This window comes from Dufourea novaeangliae, unplaced genomic scaffold, assembly GCF_001272555.1.
Source record: "Dufourea novaeangliae isolate 0120121106 unplaced genomic scaffold, ASM127255v1 scaffold205, whole genome shotgun sequence".
Classification (NCBI taxonomy): Eukaryota; Metazoa; Arthropoda; class Insecta; order Hymenoptera; family Halictidae; genus Dufourea; species Dufourea novaeangliae.
Genome location: NW_015374106.1, coordinates 197,329 through 222,065, shown reverse-complemented (window position 1 = coordinate 222,065; position 24,737 = coordinate 197,329). Strand labels below are relative to the sequence as shown.

At 36.3% G+C, this 24,737-nt stretch overlaps 1 protein-coding gene across 1 annotated transcript in view; it reads right to left on the bottom strand.

Annotated features, from left to right (window-relative positions):
• Positions 1-16,388, bottom strand: part of LOC107190853 (dipeptidase 1-like) — a 201,346-nt gene extending 184,958 nt beyond the window's left edge. Inside the window, exon 1 of the mRNA XM_015579739.1 lies at positions 16,146-16,388. Coding sequence (XP_015435225.1) covers positions 16,146-16,388 — 243 coding nt within the window. The remainder of the gene's footprint in view (positions 1-16,145) is intronic.
• Positions 16,389-24,737: the final 8,349 nt, after the last annotated feature.

Genomic DNA, 24,737 nt, shown 5'->3' with positions numbered 1-24,737 from the left:
CCTAACATCTTATGGGACTTGGTGTCCCACGAAAATCACGCTGGTTAGAGCGCACTTCTACATAAAAGTTTCCGATATCAGGAATTACATTCGACACCGTGATAACGCACAGCACATACACACACATCCATGACTGCATATAGCGATACATACATTATTGCCCCGGTTTCGCTAGCAAGGAATGGAATTCTGAAATGGTACGGGGGCTTCTGACGCCCCCGAAACATGGCACAGAAAATTACATTACATGTTAGGTCTATCCTTATATCTCGTCTGTGACACCGCCCAGTGTTAACCACGTATTCAACATTTCACCAAACACAAGATACATGCATAATGTGCTCTGGAGCCCGGCGAAGAAACTTTTTTCCTGTTTTTGTAGATATTAATAACTAAACTTGTGTTTGGTAGGGTGTTTAACCAATTTATCGATGTATACTATCAGTCATAAATCTAAGTCCAACAAAATTTTTTTTGTGAATATCCAGAAATCAGGTGCAAACGCACCTATTGTTTTGGAGGCCGTCCCTCTCCCAAGACCCCCTTCCCGCTAACGAATCTAGTCTTAGTATAGTCTACACTAAAAACCAAATAAGACCATAACTGCTTCGCGCAGCTGGAATGAGCACCAGAGGTCTCTCTGTAACATGGGCGATAAAATTTGTCATACACCGGGTGACATAATGAAGTATTTCTCAAGATATGAATACTTATCAATTGGCACGTTTGTACTTCACAGTCACTCGATGTATGATGCTACACGAGGCATAATGATGCTCAATTGTTTAAGACGTTGGTAACTAAGGTAACCGAGAGGAATGTGCGCAAACAAGACCGAAATTCGTCATTTCGCAATTATGGTCTTATTTGGTTTTTAGTGTACGAATCTTCTCTTAAATATTGCATATTGACAATTTTTTCTTGACAACATAGTCAAAGTCGGGGTCATAAACGAGATTGCTTTCTTTCTACAGTTACCCAACAGAAGAAAACACGGTATACAATATCGAATATATTTTTGCGAATATCTCAGAAATTGAGACCGAGCAGCGGTTACATGTATAAGGAAAAGGTGTTCAGAATGTTGACCTTGACTAACATATTTCAAGGTCAACCAAATCGATAAGGAGTCCCTTATTAGGAATATTTACCATATTGTTCAGTCAGAAATAGAATAGTAGAATATTTATTGTTTCAATTAACAATTTTATGATCTTCTTTAACAAAGAATTTCTGAATGGAAAGGTAATATGCGCATAAAGTGGCTTCATTCAGCCATTTCTAAATTACACATGAATCGGTTCAGGTTTTACTTGTTACATCTGTTCTGTATGTTAAATTAATAATTCAGTCATCATTTAATATGATAATGAAAATCAAAATACCTCAATTATGGTTATAACCGAATAAAATTCATTCAACTAGTGAAATGTTACAATAACCTGGTTCAAAATATGCAACGAATATGTCGACTCTTTTACTGAAGCGTACCTCAATTAAAAATCGTCTACAGTGTGTGGAGTGACATTTGCATGTTGATTACATCACTTTCGAAGCATATTCCACAGAAATTAATTATAGATTAAAAATTTATAAGATTTTATTAAGCAAGTTGGTATTGAATAAAATAATATTCATGAATTTATGATAAACTTACAATAGAGGATTTGGAATACGTTAAACTATTTTCTAACACAAAATAAGAGCCTTTGAACTTTATAACTATATTAAAGACAGACGTTCGAAAAATCCAGAGAATAAAGGTATTGGAGACAGCACACTGTTACAATTTCAGTTTAAAACATTCATTTCGCATATTATGCTTTTAGAAACTATTATTCAAATGGAACGTATTGCGGTAAAATTCTGCGCCCCGTTCTGAAACCTCAGTTACATTCCTATAATATAAAGTTTGCTCGTTCTAATTAAGAATTTCATAATTTATTATTCTTTCGTTTTTAGTTCCAGTCCTAAGAACGGCTGCAAGTACTGTACATACAGAATTTACAATCACAGAAGTTTATCATCATTCACTGAAGAATATTTTAGTAACTATTAGTTTTTGGATCCATATACCCCAACAGTTTTTTACTCAATGTTCAACACTTTTTCCGATTGCAGGATGAAATTTTGCACATTACAATTAAAAAACTCAAAGTGACTTTTATATCTCGATAAAAAAGCAAAGTAACAGAAAACTAATTATTACATTATATGCCTCCTTCATACCACATAACTATTGTTTAAAACAGTTTCTCATATAACGAACAAATCACAAGTACCTACTTTAGGTAGCAGTGTTAATCATCCTGTATATCCCGATTTGCATTTTGATGGGCTGTATTAGGTACGTTTACCCTAATTGTAGTATATGAACGTATACTCTTAAAAATTAATGTGAAACATCGTTTGGAATATTTTTTCTTCCAAATTACGAGTACAATGAACAAACTCAGTGAACGTTCGTGAAAAATACTGAACTGAAATTGTAGTGCAGCACGTTTCGAAACCCACTCGATCATCGTGCTCCAACAACTAACGCTTTCCATTATGTCGATGGATGATAGTTTCCGGTCATGGTACTAGCAGCAATTGTTCCCATTGACTGCCAGTGAAATACGATACACGACTCTCAGTCACATTGAACGCCGCTCGTATACACGCACGCATCACGGGAGTGCACGTAATTCATGGTTCGAATGTAAACCACGAAAAACTCCCGAAGCGCAACAGAAGTTCGGGAAAAATCCCCGGCTCTTTATCTAAAGATCGGCGTTACCATAAAGCTCCACCGTCAGGTGTACTGTACTTTATTGAACGCAGCTAAGCGTACTGCCATCTGAAAATTCAATGAAATATTACGCAAATCGTATTTCTACGCAAGACTGATCAAAGAACACGTTCATCCAACCCTCTGATCGTAAATCGCATTCCATCATAAAACTTTCGAAACGTGGAATGGCGCGATACACCTGGTTCATTGTCTTTTACCACGGCTGTACACGATTTATGCGAAAATCTCACTGAACAATTTCTTCGAAAAAAAATTCTAGTAGTGTTGTCTCTTTGTTAGTGTGTGTAGAGTATGTAGGAGATAGTACTTAAAGTATAGATTATAGGATTTAATAATTACATAGTAATATTATAATTATTACTAAATATATAGATACATAGAAATGTTATTCTATCAGATCTACTGTACTATTGACGAGTATTTAGACATCTTCATTAATCCTTTCATTATTATAGAAATTTGAGGCGGGATTCAGAGAATGATAAAGAGTAAAGTGGTTACATGTACTTCCATCACTCTGTCATGCATCGATAACTATTAATCAACTATTAGTTAAAAATCAAGTAATTACGAGATACCTCATCGCTTTATTTAATATAGCGCTTATAAATTTCTTTCTTGTTCCTGAACAGTAATGTACTACATTACACTGGTTAAAAGTGTAAATCGATTAAGTTGTTTGCATTCTAAATAATACCGTGTGCCAATGCAGAAAAGTATAACAATATGTAACACACAGATTTCGTATAAAATGGCAGTAACTTTCATTTTGAATTTTCGTTTCCTTTAAAATTCCGGATACATAAAGAGATATGGACCGGTCATTTGCCAAATCAAAACTGCCATTACGTCTCTTTAATGTGGGTTCTAAGCGCATCGTTGAAGATATAACGGAGAGACAAAAAGGGAAATCGGTTCGATGACCGTTCTCCGCTTCGAGCATCGACCGACAATGAAACACTTCACAGAAACAGTATCGATTCTGTCGCGACTCTTTTGTCATTAGTGTCTCCGCTGCTGGAAATCGTTCTGGTAACACACTGGCACACTCGCACGTTTGCACTATTGTATATGAAGGAAGTAACACAACACTTTCGAACTTTAACCGGCCAGAAGTCGTAGTGTCATGTTTTCTCTCACATCGAAAATCAAAATTTACTCTAGTACCGAACACGATGGTGCAATTTTACACTCTGGCTGAACATTAGGATTTCACTTTTTAATTGGTGTATGTATATGACCATAGGACTGGCAACTGATCAGCTGTGAAAACGTGTGTTTATCGATATCAACCACTACGAAAAGTCTTTGCTGTAAATAATAATCCAAAGCACAGAAACGTCATATGTACGTCCGGAGGACGAACGTTCCGGACGTTCTGTACATTCGGAGGATATCCTGAAAAGGTCCATGTATCCCCCGTAGGCTCCCTACGTCCTCGTTAAGATCATTAAAAGTCCTAGGAAGGTCCTATTTATAAAGTAGAACGACCCGAGGACGTCCTGTGTCAACATTCTCAGAACTTTATCGAATGTGTACACGTAACATTCTCTGTACTTTCAGGGAGCGTCTAAAGAGTTTTTAACAACGCTACAGTAATGTCTCAAAAGGCGTTTAAGAATTGTTTCCCAAATGTTTGAAATTGCGATTAGATTTCATCCTGGGCAAAGTGATAGAAGTTAGGTTAGTTTGTGTTTAATAAATAGAAGGTTAAATTTCCAATAAGGAATTATAATGAAAATATAGATCTGGGGGTTATGATTTGTGTGTACATTGTGTTTACTTTTATTTTGCAGCGCAAAATACTGCTGTATGTTGGTTAGAGATCGTTAAAGATAAAAAATCACTGCAAAACACTCATTCTGTGTTGGTTAATGACAGTTTAAAAAAACCACTGACTCAAAGCAAATACTGATTCTGTGTTGGTTAGAGACAGTTTACGAAAAAAAAATACTTCTTCAAATTTTCTGAGATTTCCGCACAAAACCACTAGTGTCGTTACATTTCTCTATTGATTCTCTAAAGAATAACACCTTGCTCATACGGTTACATCACCTTGCACGGAATGACATTGAGCCAAAATTATTAAACGAAACCAACCGAAATTTGAATCCTATGAACATTCGTAAAACTTAAGAAACGGACATTTCTAGAACATGCGAAATTTAAGTTTTGAGAACATTCGTAGGACTTTCGAAACGGACGTTTCTAGAACATCCAAAATTTAAGTCTTACGAAACCCAAAATGGACATAGGACATCCGGATATAATCTGGACACGAAACGGACGTCTTGTGGATGTACGGTGCTATCAGGGAATATTTATTTAAGAAACATTTTTTACGTCAGACTAGAGCTAGTGATTAATCTGTAATTGGAAGTTCTCTGTTCATTTTCCGCGGAACACTTATGACGATTGTCTAGTAAAATTTGTCAGTACTGTCTTAATGACATAAACTTTCTTAGCAAAGCATTTAAAAATACCAGGTCTGTCCAACAATGACCGAACTTTTTAAAAATAACAGAATGCAAGTAACTATGCAGCTGCATTCCACAAAATATCATCAGAATATTTCTAGCCACAATTTTTACGATTTCCTACAAAATGGAGCAAAAACAAGCAAATCTTTGTAGGACTCTTCTTTTTAGTTCTGTCGCTCCCCTACACGTTTCCGAAGTTTCGACATTTAAATTAGGGACATCTTGTATAAAAAAAAATTTCACAGAATTTTGTTCCCTATACTAGGGATGTTGGAATGTCAATAATAATACGTAAATAATACTGCATTTTACTGAAATATTTATCTTGCTACGTTTTGCAGGTCAGGGGACGTTGGAAATACATAAACACCAGTAGTCTATTTACGAGTAAGCACTGTATTTTGATCTGTAACACGTATAACTCTGCAATTGAGCATCTTGGATTTTAATATCAAGTTTAATCTAAAATTTTACTTAGTACATGCATTGAAGTTTAATGTAATATCAAGCCCTTATCGATAAGTAACACCTTACAATTCTGTAAACTAGCGTTACAATTGCTATAGTCTCGAAGGAAAATCAATCTTTCGTAAAAAGTTGGAAAAAGCAAATTGTATTACGTCGCCAACAGGTTATTTCAACAGTAAATTGTACTACAAATAACAAAGAAAAATAATGGATAAGAGATTGCATATTTGTTTCAAACACTTAAAATTTCACAGAGCCTTTCAAGCCCGTCGCCGAAACACATCGAGTGGCTTTCGTGAAAGTTTAACAGAGGAGAACTCTGCAATATCTCGACAAGAATATCTATGGACGTTGATGTTCCTGAAACGTAACCGACATCGCTCTTGTTCCCCGAAATTAGTATTGATGTTACGAACGTTGCGTACGTTCGGTGTCGGCAAATTATATCAGCCTGGTAGGAGATCTACACGTAAAATCCATCCGCTCCCCAGAGGTGATAACAATTCACGTAGAACATCAGGAGGAGGAAATAGAAAGACGATTGGTACGTGGCCGTTTCGCACGCGCATTATGCATCGGAATTGCATCAGGGGCTGGTAACGCGAAACGACGGGACAGGTACTTCCATTTTCGGGATTATTGGCAAAGAATAACGTTGATTTATTTTTGACAGTAACATTTTTCAGCCTGGTTCTGTTTTCTTCCAGCCAACCATCCGCGACCCCCGCCCCCTTCCGCCGTCCTTTCTCTCGTTCTTCGCGCGCGCGCCCACTGAATCCCTAAAATATGGCGAGGAAATGCGGAACGCGAAACTGGGCCAAATCGATACCGACCAGATATACGTACGACAAAACTTCGAACTTAAAGCTGCATGCCGGGTCGAATCAATTTTCGAATCCCCCCGAAAATCCATAATGGCTACTGGAAGATTCAAGTCCGTTGGAATTGTTGGGAACGAATTCAGGCGCGAAGGAGGGGGAGGCCACGATTCCTCATCGCGGTGCTACCCGCCAGATGAACGGGCCTCGATGGCTGGGGTTTTGAATCGCATCCGTCGATCGAGATACGGGTAGTATTATTACAGTTTTACGGTGTTACGTTCCGAACAAAAATTTTCTTTTTTTACATCGGCTGGAATGCGTTACGATACTGCTGTAAACATATGTGTTCCGCTCTGTAGCTGAACAGGCACATCATGTTACTATTATTCGCAGTGATTCGATTCCTGTGTATTTTGTACAGTGTAATTCTATCAAAACATAGTAATCGTAATTTCACATGTACACGTGCGCGCCTCGCACATAACAACGACGATCATTATTGTTAATGACACATATTCGGATGTTGTTTGTAGGGTCAACACGAAAACTAACAATTGGATCGTGAAGTAGAACTACACCCGATTCTCTTTTTGCAGAATCTGTTTTGATTTAACACGATCGACCCAGAATCTACAAAACATATTTTTGTATCATTAACAATTTTGGGTAATCATTTTGTCAAACATAATCCTAATGAGAGACGAATAATTTACTTCTTTCTACCTTTTGGGACTCGAGTTTCTGTTCACTACCCTGTAGGCATTTGTGTGAAATGATATTATGAATTATTAACAATGATTTGGTAGTTGGAAAATGATAAAGTCGATGAGATACAGATAATAATGTAATCATAATAACGATCAATATTTCGTACACCAGAAATAGCGAATAGTAATCAGAAACTATATAGAAGCCATATTCCAAAATACGTGTGTTCAACGAATTTTTAAACTCCTTTTATTCAAAACCAAACTTCATGTTCTACATTTTGGATTTATTTTTGCATACAGAAGTAACCACTTTCGGGTTGTATCAGCAGTTAGAGCTTCGTAGGTACACGAAATTGCAATATTTTGCAGCGTTTAATGAATTACATTACTATTCGTGTTTGTAAAAATCAGTAGAAAAAAACTAGAAATTCTGAAAGAATGATTTGCTAGGTAACATGTAGATTATAATTTATAATCATTCATTTATTCATTATTTTTCATTGTTTCTAATTATTCTTTCACTTTATACGATATACAGTAGACATTCGTTTCCTGCACTAGTCGGGGCTGTAGAGGACCAGAATTCCAGGAACCGTGCAGGAATCAGATACTCAGTTACCCGAGCGCTTTCCCCACCACTCGACCGTTCAGTCGTGCGACGCAGCTACATATAGGGTGGGCTGGATATGCGCACTTTACGGTTAGATTAATTATCTCCGTTATTTTTAGAGATATCAGAAATGTTCATTCACAGAAGTTGATCAGTATGAAGACGGCTATTACTTAACAGTAACAAGTTTTTCGTAGGTGGAGTGTCTTCTAAGTTTTCAAAGTTAATTATGTCATTTTTATTAATAATATTGAAATATTATGGAATAAAATACTTTTATTACAAACATTCTGTGTAATAAAGTATTAAGTTATTACGTCAAAAATTCGTGACTAAAATGTCTAGCTTGGTTAGCATCGTTTACCCATTACGTGTGATCCGCGCGACAAGAAGCAATCAAATTGCCACCAATATTCATTGCACCAATAAAAACATTATTAAAACAGTATTATATACACTGCGCTTTCCGTGAGAAGATATGCGAGTTAAACGCGACACCATATGTGTTCCGGCCTGGGCGTGCTGGGCGACAGAGTAGAGTACTCACACTTGTGTGAGAAATACGTGTGAGCAAGGGGCGTGGCTTCCGTGCAGATAACGGTGGCGCGGGAAACGAATGTCTACTCTAACTCGAATGTTTGTTTTGATATCGTCGATATAAAATATACAGATTATGTGTCGCGTGTAAAGAACTGTTAGGTTTCTCCACTAATCGGATACGATCACGAGAAATCACGAATCACTGTGAAAAATCACCGTGATTGGGAACGAACGTGATCGAATCACGAGTGATTCACAAGTAACAGTTCACGCCATCTCTAGTCGGTCTGCCAGGGCCGTTTTACATAACGAGTGAGCGTAGGGGTCGTTTTCACTATCGTCTTTATTTGCTGTCTTCGGCTAACGTCCTGTACAAAGATTAGTTTACCTTATCTCTACCTACATCAATATGTATCTATATCTACGTCGGTATACGCGACGGATGATTCTTTTGTACGTTGCCGCGTTTTAGCGAAAGGGGTTTGAAGCCTTGCGTATGTTCGGTCCCGGTCGAGTAGCGGCTGGTACAGACGAGCTGAGCCTGGGACAGGCTATTCTCGACGAAAGGTCGGACCCGGTGGAGTTGCGGCTTATTTACAGACAAAGCTTAGCCAGGACGGGTTATTCTCGAACAAAGGTTGACCCGGTTGTTGTGGTACGGTGTGATTCTCTCGGTATCAGTAAATCGGCCGAACATCGGTCGGTCTCGATACGGTCACGATCCGCGCTTCTTATTGGGAGCGTCGCGCATTTTACCGTTAGCGAGAAACCGCGAGAGGTCCGGTGCCACCTCGTAGCTCCGGTCTCGCTCGGTTGCGGCTCCCGTTTCGCCCCAGTGCTCGCGGTGCCCGTTCTCTCTCTCGACCGCACTCACGGTCTTGCTTGTTCGCGCTCGGGTCTCGTCCCCCTCCACGCGGCCTCGGTCACTCTCTAAGCCGTGGCTTCGACATGCTTCGTCACACACTGTTTGCTTCAATGTAGTGTCCCATAATCATTTTTAGGAATCTCAAAAATATGTTTCAGGGATGTTTTTAAGACTAAATTCTGTAAAGGACAGCCCTTAATTTTATTACCCTGTCTTTTACATTAATTTTCTTTAGAAAATGGCCATTCTGTTCTTTATTTTGTGAATTGAAACAGTAAATTGGACTTAAATATATATAAAGGACGGCGAAGTAATTGATGTAGTTTCGTGTATTAGAAGTTATATGACCAGTGAAAAGATCGAAGAACGCCGACAAAATAGTGAAGACGGGCAACGTATATGGGTTTAGATAAAACGTATTTGTTGAAAACATTTTAAAAATCGTTGAATTTTGTTTACGTCTCTTTGAATCGAGTGTCTCCACTGAACGACTATTTTCATCACTGAACAATATGTGGATCAGTGAAAGAATCCAATTAAAAATCGTAACATTGAATGCATGCATTTATACCAAATGTAACTTCAACATAAATTGTACACAGTTTTATGAATTTTTAAACATAAACCTGTTTTATTAAGAATAGTCTGTTCTTGTGAAAAGTATCAGAATTAAATTTTTTTTAAACACGAAACAATTTCTGATTTGTCTTCTCCTTTCTCCAGAGAAATATGGTCGCCGTAACTATTGTATAAGGTACTGCAAAATACGCGAAAAGAATTTTCGATCCTTTTTCACCGCGTAACACTGGTCTGATCCCTTAAAAGCATCCACACGAGTCTATTTTATTTGTTACTGTCGTTAGGATTGTTTGTTACTGTCAAAAAGGAAACGGAGGATTCCGGGAACAGAGCGAAGGTACGTAACAGTGGGAATAGTTTAAGGCCAATGACGTGTTCCACGAAATGCATCCACGTTAATCTTCCCTGCTGAAACGTAAAGAAACGTGTGTATATCGTTAATTTTAGATGCAACGAAGTATGCGAATAGTAATGCTCGCTGAAGCGAGGATCAAAGAAACTCGGCTACCCGCGTGCATAGCCAGGAATTTCAAAAGGGAACGAGGGTTTCATTGGAAGAGAGACAGCGTATCGTGGCTGGGGAGAGAAAAAAAAGGATTGAATGCAACATACTGTGCAGAAACTGTCGAACTAAGCGTTATTTTGGAAATCAATCGACGCGAATCTCCGTAACTGATCCGTTTGAGAATTACGCACATCGCTGGAGTTGATTTACCCGAAACGAGGAAATTGAAGTATAGCAATTCGTTAATCCACTTATAGTAAAAAAGATAGAAACTAAACTCTTTATTGACTCTACCCAGTCAGTCAAACCTGCAAAGCAAAATTTTGTCCAATGATTGTTATAAGTTTGTGGATACAAGTTTGACGCAAGATTTGCTTGTAAACAACTTTCGCGCAAGTTGTCAACAATTCTTGCAGCATATTTGTGACACATTTGGGCAGATCATGGACATAGGAATAAAGGGACGGAGAGTAAGCTGAGCGTGGCGAGCAGAGTCCGGGGAGAAGGGAAAACGGTCATGTGGTACTCTAAGCCACATTGGTGATTGGTTGTGATCGCGCAAGCACATGGTGCAATCTTATCTTTCATCGAGTAAAAGTGTGCCCAATGTAACCAGTTGTGGTTAAGGGATTATTTTCGACAAAAATATTTATATCTCAGAAACGGTTGACCTTTGATCTGTGTTTACTAAGTTTTTTTTACTCAGTACAGTCCTATGTATCATCTAAATATTGAATGGTTTTTTTTAACACCCTTGTATGTACATATACATGTATATACATCATTCGTCGTATGTATGTAACTGTATGGTACATATATGTATATAGTGTCATATGTAATGTTTGAACAACCTGTATAATTTCAAGGTATGAATCAATTACTTTTTACGTTTTTGTAAAATTGTTAATATTTCTCATATTAACTTGTATATTCGTTTTATACTAATAAATTGTATTATGTGCATTTTGTTTCATTGACAACCGTGGACATGTGGTCCATGCACACATCCGATTCAACCCAAATAACGTGAGATTTTCAGAGTAATAATATGTAGTCATAAGTAGATTGTGGCAGTTTATCCAAATTCACAATTTCATATACTAATACTTCACAATTAAAACGAAGTGGAATTTTGAATTCTGTACCATTGGCTTTACTATTAATTTGACTGTGCTATTTAACTTTAATGAAACCTTTATTTTATTATATTTTCCCAGCTGAGAAGTGCTATGAATGTATCAACATACGCAGTCTAGTCATAAGTTTAAAATCTAATATTCGTATTGATTTGAAATTATAAATGAACATGTAACTAAATTTTTTTCTTAATTTTTGTATTTCTTGTAATATTCAATGATTTCAAACTTTTGACACATTATGTATACAAAATAAGTTTGTTTCATAAGAATTGTAAAAATTGAACATTTTTTACCGTTCTTGTCGGTTAATATTACATTCTCTACATTATTCAGTAATATATGTATTCTCTTCTCTATCCGACCATATTTTTCATGTCCCGTTTCTTATTTCACGTAATATTACATTTCTGGTATTATTTTATTTTTCACTGCTTGTAAATATCACTGTAAATTAAAGGATATTCGCGTTAAACTTTTTTAATTACTCACGCGTTAATAATAATAATCTTTGTAAGAGCCGATGATAAAAATGTACTTTTAAACAGAAATTTTCTCAATGCAATTGGTATTTAACAGGGAACAGAATTTTCTGCTTCCACAATCTGCTTATGTAACAATGTTTTAACGAATTAACCTCGAACATGGATTAAGCTGCGTCGCTTTCGTATTAAGTGTGAAACTTTAATTAACACCCCTAATTATAAGCGTTTTAAAGATACTAATCGGTTCCAGGGGGTCGATGTCGGTCTTTAATGTTGCAGCAACTCTGCGTAACATGAGGTCTTAGAATTAGTTAAGCCGAAATGGCTCATATTGCTGACGTCAGACTATCGAACAAAGTTTCCCGCTGAATCATCAACAGCTTAAAATTTCCCTTCTCAGCACTAATTAACTTCCACCTTCCACGGGAACATGAAATTTAATTTTCAACGAACAATAATCATAAACATCAAGATCGAGGTGGGCGCTCGTTGCGGGACTGTGAACTCGTTCGATTCCATTGGCCAATTAAAGAAACAGCTCAAGCCGAAATTAAATTTAATTAGCGCGCGGATCGAAACATGATATTAATGTGGCAGGGAAAAATAGAACGTGGAAGCACCTGCACCTGTACTTCTCGATATTTGCAATTTGTGTTATGTTGAGCAATATATAGCCGTCATGTTTGTAACCGTTAGAAAAGAATTACATGAAAATAAAAATGTAATGTGGTACTTCACGTAACAAAACTACAATGATTTATACATTGGTTCGATGGTAAATTCAAACTGGTACTCGTGAATATCAAAAAGCTTTTAAACTTATTATTAATAACGTTTGCACTTTGTGAAATACGTACGTCGACTATATAATACAGTATGGATTAAATCAACATTTGAGGAGTACGTCAATTTACAGAAACATATCTTTCAGTTATACGAGTGCATAAATACATAGTAGTGATATGATTAAGCTGTGAAATTGGTACCTCCAGACTCGTCAAGAGTCAGCAAATTAGGCAAAGTATAAATTTATTTTTTTAAAATTCCTCTTTCTACTAGATTTCTACTAGAAAAACTGTGATCTTCAACATTTTTAATCGTTTGTATCTCGTAGCAACGTTAACCGATTTTGATGAAATTTTCAACATGTATATAATTAACATAGATCTTCGATATGTATTTATTAAATTTTCATTATAGCCTCAGATTGAAAAGTTGTAAGAAACGATCTTTACTATTTTCATCGCGATTCTGACCAATTGCAACTTTTTCAATTTTTTTTTACACATCATTTAGTCAACTAATGTCCTTAACTTCACAAAAGGACTCGTCATTTTCACCAATTTTAAAAAAGTTGTTCCGTTTTAAAGGGTGTACGAATACTTTTGTCCGGTACTGTAAGTGACCTGATAATATTGTTAAAAAGTATTTAATTAAGACCTAGTTTTAGTCCACCATTAAATACAACACACTTTCTGTGTACTTTTTCATTTCCACGTTTTAATGTATAATTACATATAAACAATACAAAATTTTCATATAAGACATTACTTCCAAGAGAATATCACAAAATTATAATCGCCTCCAAAGTTGGGGATGGAAACCTTATTTTATCAATCCTCTTGAAAACTATTGGCACTAGACAAAACATTTAAATTTTAAAGTGATTGTTGTAACATAAACGATTACATCTAATAGAAAATGTGTCTAATGAAATATTGAAATATTTTCCAATGTCCCAGCTCTGGGCCGAGTTTCATGAAAATCAGTGATTGACACTCGGTAATAGTCCCTTGTCAAACATTTATTTTATTTTTCGTAGTGTCATTTTGCATGTTACATTCATAACTGTTAAATATCTTCATGGTACAAATATTATGCAATGAAAAATACTATACTGAAATCAAAGTATTGAAAAATAATGTTGCGTCATCATAAAATAACACTCGGATAAAACTAGTGATGAACATCGATTCAACTCTGTAATTTGACATTTGATATTTATTGCAATATCCTTTGAAATGACGATAATTGAATTCAGAACAATTTACATACAGATAAACAGACTTGAACAGTATGTTTCGGGATTATTCAGAGTTACAGGTTCTAAAGTTTATCCTACTAACAGTTAGGATACTATACTGTAACACAAAGCTTCGTACGAGATAATGTTATTGTACGTTTCTATTAAAATGTTTCCAAACCTCATCATCTTAGATGTATATTTATATACTTTTCTATGTATTGGTTGACGTTATGTTCATTTTGCATAATCTTTTGTTAATCTTTTGTATAATCTAACAAGAGTTTACTCTACGTGCAAAAATATGTCGCAAATGTAGAATAAGAATTTTTATACGAGACTACGTTTCCGAAATAATCGAATTTAAAAATTCATGTAACGTACAGAGTGGGTGAGGACGTGTAAAACAACTGAGCAGAAGGTCATTCTATATACAAAAATAATTAAAAAATGTAGAAAAGAATTTTTTCGTATGTTGATAACGCTTCGTTTTGGAGATAATCGAATTTCAAAATCTACTGGATCCGCGTGGAATTGAATAGGACTTGGCTAACGCGTCTGTTGATTACATTCCATTTCATGTTATTGTCAGCACGGATGCATACATGTTACCTGGATGTTATAAGTCGATTATCTCGAAAAGGAAGAATCACAACAAAAAATGTTATTCTACATTTTCGACTTATTCTTAGATGTTGAACAACCTTCTGCCGATTGTATACACGTCCTGCTCCACTCTGTGTATAATATGTATGTTCTTGCTCATAATAAGTGAAAACGGTATGTTCTGGTCAGACAGGTTAGTGTTCCCTTAATGCCATGCGTCTCCAGCAAATTCATAAATTCGATTATTTCCAAACTGTAGCATCGTAGGTGCTATTAACTTTCCTGCGATTTCCGCACTTAGTAGAAATTGGATCAAGTTAGTTCCTATTAATAAATTAAAGACTAAATTTCCTATAAGGAATTATAATGAAAATATATGTCTGGGGATTATAATCTGGATATACATTGTGTTTATATTTATTTTCTATTATATATTACATTTATTATTTTATATTCTATTTTATATTTATTTATATTATTAAAAAAACCACTTACTCAAAGTAAAGTACGGATTCGGTGTTGGTTAAAGATACTTTAAGAAAAAGAACATGTTTTCAAATTTCTTGAGATTTCCACACAAAACCACTAGTGTCGTTACACTTTGCAATTGATTCTGTAAAGAATGACACCTTGCTCATGGTATTCTAGCACCTTCTACGGAATGATATTGAGCCAAAATGACTAACGAAACCATTCGAAATTTAAATCCTATGAACATTCTTAAGACTTAAGAGACGGACAGTCCTAGAACATCCGAAATTTAAGTCTTATGAAAAACCTAGGAATGACCAAAGTGGAAATAGAACATTCGTATATAAACTGGACATGAAACGGACGTCCGTTGGATGTACGATGCTATCTGCGTAGAGTAGTCCGAAATAAAAATTCCAAAAATATTATTGGATGTTTCTCCAACGCGTATCGTACAACCTATTATGAAGTCAAAAAAACAAAATGACCGCATTTGCTATGAGTTTTAATAAAGACATGTAAGAAAAGAGAAATTGTACGCATGTCGTTGTAAATAACAACAAAATGTATGCATAAAAATTTTTAATGATAGGTCATACGTTAACCGATTCAGTTACAAACAGAATGCCACGAAAATTCATAAAATCAGTTAATAACTTTAGGAACAATTTCGGATCAACCCAACTAACGCCACCTACAATTTCCTCCGCTGCATAACTATTGAATCAAAAATTTTTTTACTTCAATGTATAATAAATAAAGGCCAGGAAGTTTTCTTATCATATCTTCTTTCCTTTCTTTAAAAACAATTTTTAAATACCACCTCTTTTTCCATCTGTTATAGGAGAACGAGGGCTTAAGAAAAACTGGCATTGATTACTTAATGTAACATGAATGGTATCCCTAATCCAAATACCATAAGGAACAGCATAAGGTGTTCTATCCGCAAACATTTGTCCGATACTATATGCAATTTCCTCGAGTATATCGTGTCGAGGTGGTGCCGGAGAAGACCAACGAAAATTGAGAAATAATAAAATCGTGTCACGTACCTGGGAATAGGTATCCTCCTGATAGGGGGTCCTACGATGACACTCATCGTAGCACCTGCCGTCGTACCCGCTTGGCGGTCGTGGATACGGATCCTGCACCGCAGCGGCGGCTGCACAGCAGTCCGGTATCTGCGCCTGGTAGGTCTCGTACGGACACTTATCAGGTTGGCCAACAGTTCGCGGCGCTTGGTGCACTCGCTCCTGGGGCCCGGTCCCGTAACCGGTACCGCCAGAGTGATGCATCGTCCTCCCGTCGATCCACTGGTCGGTCACCACGGTATCACTGCATCCTACCGTGGTTCACACGATCTACGACCGGCTCCACGTATCTCGTCTTTATCGCGGGCCACCTTTCGTACGGGTCCATTGTCATTTGTTTAACAGGTTTCGACTGCGCCCGCCTCTCTCTCGCCGGGACCTAATGAAGGCCTAGATGGGTACAGACCGAGACAGGGCAAAACTGTCTCATCCTGATCCTACATTGTACGCCACTGAACACTTTGCAATTGATTTTGGTGGAATTTTGTATTTACTTGAATAAGGTGTAAGGCGTTTCAATTGCGTCCGTCTGCTTATAGTTGGGACCTAATCTGAGTCTAAATGGGTTCGTGAGAGAGGGCAAAACTGTCTTACGCTAATCCTAAATTCTACGCTGCTACACTGTATTCAATCGATTCAAACACGAAGCTATTTGAATATCTGACCGGAGAAATTTTGAATTTATTTGATCGCTTGTTTCTTGTGTAGAATGTTTCAGAGATCGAATGTACTTAGTGATGAGTAGTGAATGAACTTTCTGAAAAGATGTGCGAATGATAATTGTTCTATTGTTAGACAACAGTGTTAGGGGATGTTAAGATTTACATTAGGCAAATGTTAAGATTTATTGTATTCTATAATGGAAGGTAGTAGAAACCAATGTGTGTAGATTCTTTTGGGGATAACACGAAAGAGGATTGACATTTTATCGACGGATGATGCTGGGGTAGATGTCCCAACTACTACCACGTTAAGATTTTAGTGTAACATGATAGGTTAAAAAGTTATACAATATGAAGTATATTTTAATTATTCACGTAATTTAAATTACTCTATCTCTTTCACCCAATAGACAAAATAAAGATTAGTTTGTCAGTAAAAAATATTTTAAACATATTAAAACTGGCAACAGTAAACATTAATGGATTCGATGTAGATGCATTAATTACAGTAGTCAATCGGAGACTATCGTACCACACAATTTGAGATATTATTCAAGATCGATGCAGTGAAGATTCAGGCAATAGTCTTTCAACATTGCGGGACTTGAACGATGAACGATGCAGATATTTGTTATCGCTACACTTTTTTCAAAAACTTATGAATTCTTAGTTATTTCTATACTTAGGTATATACACTTCAATAAGGTTTTGAAGGAAACGAAATATCGAATTCCACGTAATCTTCTCGGTTTATAAAACACTAACATTATGTCGATTGAGAAATAAGTTCAAGCACTATTTTCAATTCAATATTTAAATCCATGTTATTGACAAAAGAGGCAATTGTCTGTACTTCCTTTTTGTAATAGGACGAATTTCACATATTCAGTCGTATATACCACGTTTTAGGATGGGAAACAAAGATTCAAAGATCTCTTGCAACGTCCAATTATAGTTTGTACGTATGTGTGAAAGTATATGTATCCATTTTTAGAGAGTTGGCGGAGCTGATCGCTCGATTCCACTTTACCACAGATTCTCCTTCCTACGAGGCCATTATTTCTTTCCATATTTCCTACATGCTGTTCTAGGAATCGCTTTCGTATCGGCGTACATTCACGTGAAGCGCTATCGATAGATAAAAGCATGATTTTGTTCAGTCGAGTCATTGAAAAATTTCTTGAAAGCAGGCAACTCTGCAAATACTTGGAAAGCAGCCGTTATACTTTCGTGGTACCTATTGTAAAAATGAGGACATGTATTTCTATCCATGTTCTCGAACATATTTCAGATATGATAGCAATTATCATTTTAAATTATCGGACAGTTACGCTTTTCCTTGCCTTTCTCTTAATTTGGTATAGATTGCTAATTGTTACTTAGAAACGATTAGATTATTACCAATAAACTGGCTAGGTTAGAGTGAGCCACGAAAAAAGTAATAGTAAAAGCTTTGGGTATAACAATAATTAGTAAATTAAATAATAATGAAGAATCTACAGAATACATGGATACTTGAGAAATATTGATCACCGATTTGAAAAATGTAGTTTCGAGAAAAACGCGTTTAAAGTTTCAAGTCAAACTTACACTTATATAAAATGTTCATTTTTTAACGCCTGTAACTCTGTCATTTTTAATTGGATTACCTTGAAACTTGCACAGAATATTCTCGAGATGTTGTACTTAAAGAAAATGTAGAAAGTGAAAAATCGATTTTTTGAAAATTTCTGACTGAGCATGACCCCTTAATCAATCTGGTCCTTTCTGAAACCAGTTCGACCACGTATTCACTTTCTTTAGCTTCGGGATGGTTACACTACATAGACGAGATCCTTTGTTTCAATCCGCCCTGGCGTTGGCTGTTTCTACTTTCATAACATTCGCGAAACACCACTTCCGGTGTACGTGCCCTTATTCCATCGGTTTCTCTTTCCCCTGTCTTCTGCGTCGCCAATTCTTTTTCTTGGACAACGGATACTTTCTATTCCGCGAGAAGAAAAGCTTCCGAAGGCTTTCAATGATCAACTGAAGATAAAATACAAAGAGGAAGCAACGAACGTTGCTAGCGTCTGGAAATGGTCCTAATACGAACCACAGGTAGGGAATAATAATACCAATCATAGTGAGAAGTGTACAGACTGAGTTTACATAAATATTAGAAAGCGTTTAAACACATTTTCTCATTTTTAAATTAAAAATAGAGTATTAAATAATATAAATTTGTAGAATTTATTTAGCAACGGATAGTTATCGACAATTGAAACTGATTTATACAAATGCACTATTTATTTCTATCTATTTAGTTCTGTCTAGTAGAATAGTATATAAACAAAAAATAATAACAGTGATTTCAATATTAAGTAAAAAATCGAATAATGAAATACGAATATTTTAATACAATAACAATTTAAACTGGGTAATTTCCGAACACTGGCATGAAGTAAAATTCGTTTACTATATTATCAATTCTAACAGGTTCCCAGAAAAATTATTGAATTTTTTGTTATACTAGGTTTTGTATGGTCATGTACGCTATAGAGGCATAAAATCCGCAACTTATTATAAAATATCTAAACAAATAACTTACAAGTTATTTGAAGTCGTCACGTTACGAGACTCAGTCTGTCTAATAAGGGTGGTCCTGAGTGTTTTTCGTTTAGTTGGCACTCTTGTGCAAATCTCTTACCACACCTGAACGATCTGAGCACTAGTAAAAACAAGTACAGTTCGTGTAACCGAACGTTCTGTTAAGCGATTGTCGGTTAAATAATCGATATTACACCGTATCTCGAATTGATGAAGTTTGAAGAATGAAATAGAAAAAATTTCGGTCTCATATACGTCCAGAATATAAGGGGTTAAATCCGTAATTGTACGACCTAAAGGGGTCGACTTTGCCGTCTACCTTCCATCCATCTATTTCACATTTCGCTGTCTCTTACGCGGATTTCAGCCCTTGATCAGAAGGCTTGCCACGAAGGAGAAAGCACTTCCGGACTTTCAACGATCCGAAGACTTGGGCCGAGAAAGAGAGAAACGGGAAGCTTGGAGGACGAACAAGGGAAGAGCAAACTGAGAGAGGAAACCAGTAGTGAGACGACGGCGTAGAAAGAGAACCAAGGAGTTAAGAATTCGTCGGTATGATTTCTTTGGCGAGGCTGCGCTGTTTTATTCATCGCCATAGTCACAAGGGTGAAATAGGATTGGTCGGTTTCAGTCGACGAACACGGTTATTCTGTGGACATTCGATTAACGAAGGGAATTTTGGTTTCGTTTCATTATCTCAGGACCTGTACCAAGAACGAATTGTTTTCTGTCAGTCAAGTCGAGACCTCTCGTTCCTTTCTACGCTGCATTCTATCGTCTACTTTGTCTGCCAACGTTAATCGAAACGGCCCACCTCGTTAATTCGTCCGTCGTTCAAACTCTCTGTGTACACGTTTGTGCATTATTCGTCTTGGCAAACGCTTCGTTCTGCCACGAACATCGTACTTCGAGAAGTTTTTGGTGTTTTGGCTGTACACGAATTAAGAAGTAATGATAGGCCAAAAATACCAGGATAACTTTGATGGTGATTTTAAAGAATTCATGAACTTTATTAAAAATGTAACATTGGTATATGTGCAAGGTCCAACAATGTACATGGTCCTTATGATATGTATAACTACAATAAAAATTTTGTTTAAAATTTTTTAATAAAAGTAGCGGTACAATAGCTGCACGATCAGTACGTATTTTCCATTTAAGTCATTCTGCGGTGAAATGTTTTGTCACCTTCAATCTAAATATTGGAAAAGTACCCATGATTTTTGCAAAATATTGAAAGCACCTTTTGTAATTAATAGATTTAGTACATAATCACAACATATTTTTCAGCCAGAAAAAGAATTGTTTTCAAATGTTCGCCATTTCATAAAAAGTCAATACTTTCTCGAAATCTTGAGTACTTTTTTAGTACATATTTAGAGTGTAGATGGTAAAACTTTTTGTCTTTTTGTTGTATGTCCAACGGTGTGGAATCAAACATTTCACCACAGAATGACCCAAATGGAAAGTACATACCGGTCATGCGATTACCGCGCCGTTATTTTTCATTCAAAAATACTAAACAAACTGTTCTTGTTCCTTTTTAAACATAAAGACCTTACGTTACATTTGTAATGAAGTTAACAACTTCCTTAAAAAACACCTCCAAAGTTATTTGACCATTTCTTGCCTGTCATCGTGGCGTTACCCCTAAACTTTAATGGATGGACACGTTTACCTTGATTACCTTGCATGTTTGGGTAGCATTTTGCTACCAATTAATTCTGTTAATGCTACAATTTAATTCTGTGAATAAAATTGTACTGATACCCACTTTTTGTTAAGTGTTGTGGAATTTCGATCGAGTGATTGTTGATCGAGACTGTCGCAAACTGAAATAGAAGAAATTTTTTGTGAAAGGTGACTTGAATTCGATGGAAATAATGTTTAAGTACAAAATTCGTTTAAAGAATAGATCATTCAAAAAGCAGTATGTTATTAAATTTCACGTGAATGGACTTACTTATATGTCTCAAATATGATCTATTGTTCCTCAGTTGTGCGGGGGTGTTTCACCTAACATTACCATATCAAAAATTTCTGCTATATTAAGAATTTCGTACACATATGCCCTATAGAAATGGCATAATTTTGTAGAGGCTAGCGTATAGTAACGAACGTTCTATTCTGTTAGGTGAAATTAACTAGACACTGCGATCAACTTTGTTTTTCAAGCGAAAGACTACATACTTTTTGTCGATACTCCATAGCCATTTTAAACACGAATTCGATAATTTGCAGCAATTAGTTCTTCAAAATCATTAAAGGTTTCACGAACGATGATGATGAACAAGTGAAACGTTTTGAAAGGTTGATGATTGAACAGAAGAGAGGCACCGAAATTAGACACATAATTTTTTAGTTATAATAATAAGGAAGTAGATTTCGTTTACTTATAATTCATGAATACTGTTATTTCTTCTACGTAACTACGGCACTGAAGAGTCCAGGTAAGCTAGCAATGGCCGCGTGGCAGTAAAACGCCGCGCACACGTTCCCGACGGATATCTTCTCGACGTGTCCGAATTAAAAACCGTTTAGTCACTTTTTCTGAATGGTTTCTTCTTCAGAAATGTCTACAGAATCTGATACTGTGTAGCAAATTCGTGCTAGGTAAAGAACTTTTCATAAAAATGCAGAAATAGTGAATAGGAAATACGCACATCGGCTCTTTTTCACATTTTCACGGCTATTTACAACCATTAAGAATTACACGATTTAATAACTAAATACAGTGCTGTATGCAGGGAACTCTCATCTATTTTTCAAGATTAAATTGAACTTTCTAGCGGTCTTAGTTTCCAGGCAATATGTCATTTCTGGCCAAAATCGGGTCTTCTTACAAAAGCTCACGTTTTTCAAAAACTGAGGGAGATTAGGAAATTCTGCTTCCGGATGATCTGGACGAGGAACTCTATCAGGATCTCCCTGGATTAGTGCAATTGTCCAGAACAGTGTAATTTTCTCTTAAAAAATTAATCGGTAGCTTCGTAAACGTTTAAGTGCCAAGAGGTGAAAATAACTCTTCAAAAATCCAGCACCAACTCCCAAACGTGCTTCATAATTCAAACTCCACAAGTGGCAATTTTTGCTGCAGAGAATTCCAAACGAAATTGTAACCGTAGACATCAGGTTCCATTCCACCTTCATCGACTTTCACAACCCGATACACGGCCAAGATTGAGCGTTGCAGTGTTCTTATCTGTTTCTTTTCCACCGTTATCCGACACACATGCGATTTCCTCGAATAGCCGTCACGGCAACACCAAACAATTTGTCCTCAGATACTTCAACGGCGTTTCCGCGTGGGAATTACCAGTCGTTCGCGAAATAAAGGCTGACGCCCCCTCCCCTCCCCCCTCCCGCCAGTCGAACGCCAAGCACGCCACTCTTCCGGTGGCCTTTCAGTACCATACTAACCCTCCCTGCTAGATAATTTTCTCTCTCGGTGGATCCGAAGGCAGCTCACTGGACCGAGACGAGTCCTCATCGTTTTAAGGTCGGGCTTGGGCGTTCGTCTCTTCTACGGGCACGATCATCAATCTTCGGAGGGCAAGGTAACACGTTCATCTCCCAATTACGGGGCTCTTCCTTCCAGGAAAAAGGGATTTGCATCCCGGGAGAGGCGCAGCGCTCCGCTCGGCCAAAGACCCCTCGATAAATCGACTTTTTTAGATATATGTTTTTCAGCCCCCCCCCCCCCCCCCCTCCTCTCTAGGAGGGCTAAACTTCTTGATGTCTTCTGAGGGAAACTTCCTCGTGGCTTTTTATTCCAGGCCATTTTTTTCCTATTCAGTGAACTTCACTCGCATTTTTAGGGATAACTTTCTCTTGCATAATTTTGTGAAAAGTCACGCGGAACAGAGATTTAATCTTTCTGGGGAATTTAATGATGTGCAGAGTGACGTGGTGGATTCGATTGCGGGGCTACGTACATGTACGAGGGGAAAAAGTAGAATAGACTTCAAAAATCTTTTTTTTTTTGGCGAGAAAAGTTTTTTATCAAAATGCATTAAGTACATAAGAAAGGGTATACTTGTGCCCATAAAATGGCAAATTTTCATTAAAAAATTCGATGAAGAAGCGGCGTGGTTGCTATTTCCGTGCGACAGTTTTAAAACAAGGTGTCTGCGTAACCATCATAGTGTCGTTGTTTTTTAACAAAAGCAAAAAAGAAAAAATTATTCTTAAAGTAAACAAAAAAATTAGTACTTGCCGTAATCGTCTTTTATTTTGTTAATTTTTCTCAAAATGGCTGACATTTTAACCAGAAGTCGACTTTATAACTGAAAATGTGAACTTCTTTAATTGATAAAAAATAAGCTACAGTGTTTACAAAAAAATCCTACGATATAGTCGTTACCGTTTTTAAAAACACCATTTTGAGAAAAACGTTTTTAAAGTTTAACCTGCGTGCAAGGAACCGTTAGACTAGGTGTTTATTGCAGGATGCAACTTCGATAATGTTATCAGTACCTACTATAATACTGGCAAGTAGAAACGGATTTTCTTTACCAGTGTTTCTATTGAATTAAAAATAAATGAATTATTTTGTTAAATATTTGTAAATGCATTATCATCCGTGATCTATTAATAATAAATATACAAGAATAAAAAGTAATGTCTTGCTTTATAATAAGGTGTCAGAATCGTGGTGAAGAATTCAAGCTGATTTTCACGTGAATATTATTTATTTTGTTTAAATAAGAATGAAATCCTGTACTGCAAGTTTCTATATTTAGCTTTTGGTATGAACGTACATTTAAAATGCAGTTTAAATTCAATTTCCTTTTGACAAGCTGTTAAGAATAAAGTAAACAGTCCTAATGTCTACTTACTATGAAATTAATGTACAAATACTTTCCTTTCATACTATGTACAGTAGAATGTTAAACGAATTTGTTTTCCCCACTATTACAAATCCAAATCATTGGGAATACCGAGTATTATTGGAACAAAATCAGTCACTAATGTTTTGCAGGGAATTATGCAACGCTTTAATTAACAATGCAATGTATAGAATTTGATGATTTAAATTGTGATAATATTCAGGGATGGTTATAAGTGGTTAACGCTATTCCAGGATTTAAAATTATGAAAAAAGGTAATATTCTTTCGTGTATTTATGTTAAAAAAAATACTGATGTGAAACAGCATTCATCATTCAAAATTGTATTCTTTCTAATCGTTTTATCACATATATGAAACTTTTTCTTCTAGACCAATTATCCGAAAAACCGTTTATCAGGACGAATTTGTTTCCCTATTGGTTTCGATAATCGTTGTTCTACTGTATACGTAT